General features: G+C 35.4%; 7 protein-coding genes across 7 annotated transcripts in view; all 7 read right to left on the minus strand. All coding sequences in view use genetic code 11, as the record gives it.

The window, feature by feature from the left end:
- The window catches only part of rpoA, a 1,014-nt gene extending 117 nt beyond the window's left edge, over positions 1-897 (minus strand). Inside the window, exon 1 of the mRNA in view lies at positions 1-897. This exon is cut by the window's left edge and continues 117 nt beyond it. Coding sequence (YP_009586698.1) covers positions 1-897 — 897 coding nt within the window.
- Positions 898-962: 65 nt separating this feature from the next.
- rps11 (ribosomal protein S11) lies at positions 963-1,379 on the minus strand. The gene has a single exon. It carries the CDS (start codon positions 1,377-1,379, stop codon positions 963-965), a length of 417 nt encoding a protein of 138 aa, YP_009586699.1.
- Positions 1,380-1,480: 101 nt separating this feature from the next.
- Positions 1,481-1,594, minus strand: rpl36 (ribosomal protein L36). The gene has a single exon. It carries the CDS (start codon positions 1,592-1,594, stop codon positions 1,481-1,483), a length of 114 nt encoding a protein of 37 aa, YP_009586700.1.
- A 331-nt stretch (positions 1,595-1,925) lies between these two features.
- Positions 1,926-2,330, minus strand: rps8 (ribosomal protein S8). Its single transcript has one exon. It carries the CDS (start codon positions 2,328-2,330, stop codon positions 1,926-1,928), a length of 405 nt encoding a protein of 134 aa, YP_009586701.1.
- Positions 2,331-2,497: 167 nt separating this feature from the next.
- Positions 2,498-2,866, minus strand: rpl14 (ribosomal protein L14). The gene has a single exon. It carries the CDS (start codon positions 2,864-2,866, stop codon positions 2,498-2,500), a length of 369 nt encoding a protein of 122 aa, YP_009586702.1.
- Positions 2,867-2,995: 129 nt separating this feature from the next.
- Positions 2,996-4,414, minus strand: rpl16 (ribosomal protein L16). The gene is made up of 2 exons: positions 4,406-4,414; positions 2,996-3,391 (listed from the first exon to the last, which is right to left on the minus strand). Exons 1-2 carry the CDS (start codon positions 4,412-4,414, stop codon positions 2,996-2,998), a joined length of 405 nt encoding a protein of 134 aa, YP_009586703.1.
- A 145-nt stretch (positions 4,415-4,559) lies between these two features.
- Positions 4,560-5,000, minus strand: part of rps3 (ribosomal protein S3) — a 657-nt gene continuing 216 nt past the window's right edge. Inside the window, exon 1 of the mRNA in view lies at positions 4,560-5,000. This exon is cut by the window's right edge and continues 216 nt beyond it. Within this exon, the coding sequence (YP_009586704.1) occupies positions 4,560-5,000 (441 nt within the window).

Here is a 5,000-nt window from a genome sequence, read left to right on the forward strand (position 1 = left end):
CAAAAGGTCCAATAATGTATATATATTGGACATTTTGAGGCAATTATAGATCCTGGAAGACAATTCTGATTGGTCAATAAAAATCGATTTCAATGCTATTTTTTTTTTGTTTTTTATGAGTTTAGCCAATTTATCATGAAAGGTAAAAGGGGATAAAGGAACCGTGTGTTGATTGTCCTGTAAATATAAGTTGTCTTCCTCCATATGTAAAAAGGGAATAAATAAATCAATTAAATTTCGGGATGCGTCATGAAGTGCTTCTTTCGGAGTTAAACTTCCATTTGTCCATATTTCGATAAAAAGTATCTCTTGTTTTTCATTCCCATTCCCATAAGAATGAATACTATGATTCGCGTTTCGAACAGGCATGAATACAGCATCTATAGGATAACTTCCATCTTGAAAGTTATGTGGCGTTTTTATAAGATATCCACGATTTCTCTCTATTTGTAATCCAATACAAAAATCAATTGGTTCTGTTAAACTAGCTATATGTTGTGTATTATCAACGATTTCCACATAAGGTGGCAAGATGATATCTTGAGCAGTTACATATCCAGGACCCTTGACACAAATAGACGCGTCAGAAGTTCCATATAAATTACTTCTCAATACAATCTCTTTCAAATTCATTAAAATTTCATGTACCGATTCTTGAATGCCCGTTATGGTAGAATATTCATGTGGTACTTTCTCAGATTTTACACGTGTGATACATGTTCCTTCTATTTCCCCAAGTAAAGCTCTTCGCATCGCAATGCCTATTGTGTCGGCTTGGCCTTTCATAAGTGGAGACAGAATAAAGCGTCCATAATAAAGGCGTTTACTGTCTGTTCTTGATTCAACACACTTCCACTGTAGTGTCCGAGTAGATACTGTTACTTTCTCTCGAACCATAGTACTATTATTTGATTAGATCATCGAATCTTTTATTTCTCTTGAGATTTCTTCAATGTTCAGTTCTACACACGTCTTTTTTTCGGAGGTCTACAGCCATTATGTGGCATCGGAGTTACATCCCGTACGAAAGTTAATAGTATACCACTGCGACGAATAGCTCGTAATGCTGCATCTCTTCCGAGACCGGGACCTTTTATCATGACTTCTGCTCGTTGCATACCTTGATCCACTACTGTACGGATAGCGTTTGCTGCTGCGGTTTGAGCAGCAAACGGTGTTCCTCTTCTCGTACCTTTGAATCCAGAAGTACCAGCTGAGGACCAAGAAACTACTCGACCCCGTACATCTGTAACAGTGACAATGGTATTATTGAAACTTGCTTGAACATGAATAACTCCCTTTGGTATTCTACGTGCACCCTTACGTGAACTAATACGTCCATTCCGACGCGAACTAATTTTCGGTATAGCTTTTGCCATATTTTATCATCTCGTAAATATGAGTCAGAGATATATGGATATATCCATTTCATGTCAAAACAGATTCTTTATTTGTACATCGGCTCTTCTGGCAAGTCTGATTAGCCCTGTCTTTGTTTATGTCTCGGGTTGGAACAAATTACTATAATGCGCCCCCTCCTACGGATTAGTCGACATTTTTCACAAATTTTACGAACGGAAGCTCTTATTTTCATATTTCTCATTCCTTACCTTAATTCTGAATCTATTTCTTGGAAGAAAATAAGTTTCTTGAAATTTTTCATCTCGAATTGTATTCCCACGAAAGGAATGGTGAAGTTGAAAACCTAATCCTTCAAATCTTTGTTGTGGAGTCGATAAATTATATGCCCTTTGGTTGAATCATAAGGACTTACTTCAATTTTGACTCTATCTCCTGGCAGTATCTGTATAAAACAAAGTTCCTTTGAGGTATCAACTAATGCGAAAGATATTAGACAACTCTCCCCCCTTTTTTTCTTTTTCGCAAATAGGAAGTTTCGAATCCAATTTGCATATTATAAAGGATTACCAGATATAACACAAAATTTCTCCACCTATTCCTTCTAGTCGCGCCTCTCGGTCTGTCATTATACCTCGAGAAGTAGAAAGAATTACAATCCCCATTCCACCTAAAATTCGCGGAATTCGTTGATAATTAGAATAGATTCGTAGACCAGGTCGACTGATTCGTTTTAAATTTAAAATATTTCTATAGGGTCTTTTCCTATTCCTTCTATGTCGCAGGGTTAAAACCAAAAAATATTTGTTGTTTTCTCGATGTTTTCTCACGTTTTCGATAAAACCCTCTCGTAAAAGTATTTGAACAATATTTTCGGTAATATTAGTAGATGCTATTCGAACCACCCTTTTTCGATCCATATCAGCATTTCGTATAGAAGTTATTATCTCAGCAATAGTGTCCCTGCCCATGATGAACTAAAATTATTGGGGTCTCCAAATTTGATATAATCAACGTGTTTTTTACTTATTTATTTTTGAATATGATATGAATTATTAAAGATATATGCGTGAGACACAATCTACTAATTAATCTATTTCTTTCAAATACCCCACTCGAAACAGATCACAATTTCATTTTATAATACCTCGGGAGCTAATGAAACTATTTTAGTAAAATTTAATTCTCTCAATTCCCGGGCGATTGCACCAAAAATTCGAGTTCCCTTTGGATTTCCTTCTTGATCAATAACAACTGCAGCATTGTCATCATATCGGATTATCATCCCGTTGTCACGTTTGAGTTCTTTACAGGTACGCACAATTACAGCTCTGACTATTTCTGATCTTTCTAGGGGCATATTTGGTACTGCTTCTTTGATCACAGCAACAATAACGTCACCAATATGAGCATATCGACGATTGCTAGCTCCTATGATTCGAATACACATCAATTCTCGAGCCCCGCTATTATCCGCTACATTTAAATGGGTCTGAGGTTGAATCATTTTTTTAATCCGTTCTTTGAATGCAAAGGGCGAAGAAAAAAAAAAAGAAATATTTTTGTCCAAAAAAAAAAAAGAAACATGCGGTTTTCTTTCATATCTAAGAGCCCTTTCTACATTTTTTCTATTACATTACGAAATAATGAATTGAGTTCGTATAGGCATTTTGGATGCTGCTAGTGAAATAGCCCTTCTGGCTATATTTTCTGTTACTCCACCCATTTCATAAAGTATTCGCCCCGGTTTAACAACAGCTACCCAATATTCAGGGGATCCTTTTCCTGAACCCATACGTGTTTCTGCGGGTCTTAGTGTAACTGGTTTGTCTGGAAATATACGTACCCATATTTTTCCACCACGACGTGCATTTCGTGTCATTGCCCGTCGGCCTGCTTCTATTTGTCGAGATGTAATCCAAGCAGGTTCAAGTGCCTGAAGAGCATATTTACCGAAAGAAATATGATTACCTCGAGAAGATATTCCCTTCATTCTGCCTCTATGTTGTTTACGGAATCTGGTTCTTTTGGGGTTATAGTTGATGGTTGGTTCTGAATTCCATCTCTACTACAGAACCGGACGTGAGAGTTTCTTCTCATCCAGCTCCTCGCAAATAAAAGGATTCAAAAAAATTCAATTTGAATTAAGCTAGAATAGTCAATCTTAAGTTAAGATATATATGTATTTACTGAGTAATACCTTGAACGTGGGCTTCTTTGAGATTTCATTAAATCTATTAGTAATTTGTATATCTTGTTTGAATAGATAACTAAACTTTGTAGTTTTCTAAAGAGAAATAAAAAAAATTGTATTATTATACCAAATCCTTATTTTGTCCTTTATTGTATTGTCCTAAATTTTGCAATAAAAAAAGTTTTCGCGGGCGAATATTTACTCTTTCAATCCCTATTTCATTTGTAGGGTTAACTCGTGACTTCTCAGATCTCAGAATACATGAATTAATCTCTGGTTCGTTCCGCCATCCCGACCAGTGAATCATTAAGATTCCTTTTTCAATAGAATCTTTTGCATTCACAAGTTCCGTCGTTCCCATCACTTCTTACTTAATGGTTAGGTCCGAATTCTACAATGGAGCTCAGAATCAAATTGGTTCTTGAGTCAATCTTCTCAGTCTTTATTGGCTCGAAGCTCTTGATTTTTTGTTCTATTTCTATAAGAAGATTCTTTTTAGTATGGTATGAATGCGTATTGATGCTTTATTACACTGCCTTTTATGAGATTACTCATAGACCTTACATATTGGAATTTTATATCATTGGTATTCTTTTTCTCTCTTTCTCTCATCCTTCCGTTTATCCACATCTTTTTTGTCTATTTTGCTTTACAACTTAGAATCAGATTTTTTTGTTTATGCAAAAGATTTCAGTTGCTACAAAGATATGACCTATATATCATATCTTGACTGTTTCTTTAGATCCAGATAATGCGAAGTGATGGGTTGGTTATTAGTTCTATAGTTTTTAGTTCATACTATGTGGGCTGGGCTTTTTTAATCCTAACCCTAACAAAACCAACGAGTCACACACTAAGCATAGCAATTATATCAAATGGTCAATCGAATTTTTATTCAACCTTATAGAATTAAGAATTATAAATGTCCCCCTTGATTAGAAAAAGAATGGATTGGTCTTTTTTTTTTGTTCAATCATTGGATAGAAGGGAAAGACAAGTAGTCAAATTATTCCTCGTCTAGAAATATCCAAATTTTAATGCCCAATATTCCATAGATAGTTCGAACTGTATAAGAGCAATAATCAATTTTAGCTCGAATCGTTTGTAGGGGAACCCTGCCTTCTCTGATCCATTCGACACGTGCAATTTCTTTTCCGTCGATACGCCCCGCAATTTGTATTTGAATTCCTTTTGTATCCGCTTGTTCTGTTAATTCAATAGCCTTTTTCATTGCTTTTCGAAATGAAACTCTATTCTTTAATTGTCCAGCTATAAATTCTGCAAGAATATTAGGGTTTCCGTAAGGTTTTGCAATTCTTGTGACAGCAATGTTCAGTTTTCGGTTTACACAATTTAATTCTTTTTGTAAGGTCATTTGTAATTCTTCGATTCCGCGCGGTCGACTTTCTATTAATAATTTTGGGAATCCCATAAAGATTATGACCTG

This window comes from Solanum stenotomum, plastid (assembly GCF_019186545.1).
Source record: "Solanum stenotomum voucher PI 320364 plastid, complete genome".
Classification (NCBI taxonomy): domain Eukaryota; kingdom Viridiplantae; phylum Streptophyta; class Magnoliopsida; order Solanales; family Solanaceae; genus Solanum; species Solanum stenotomum.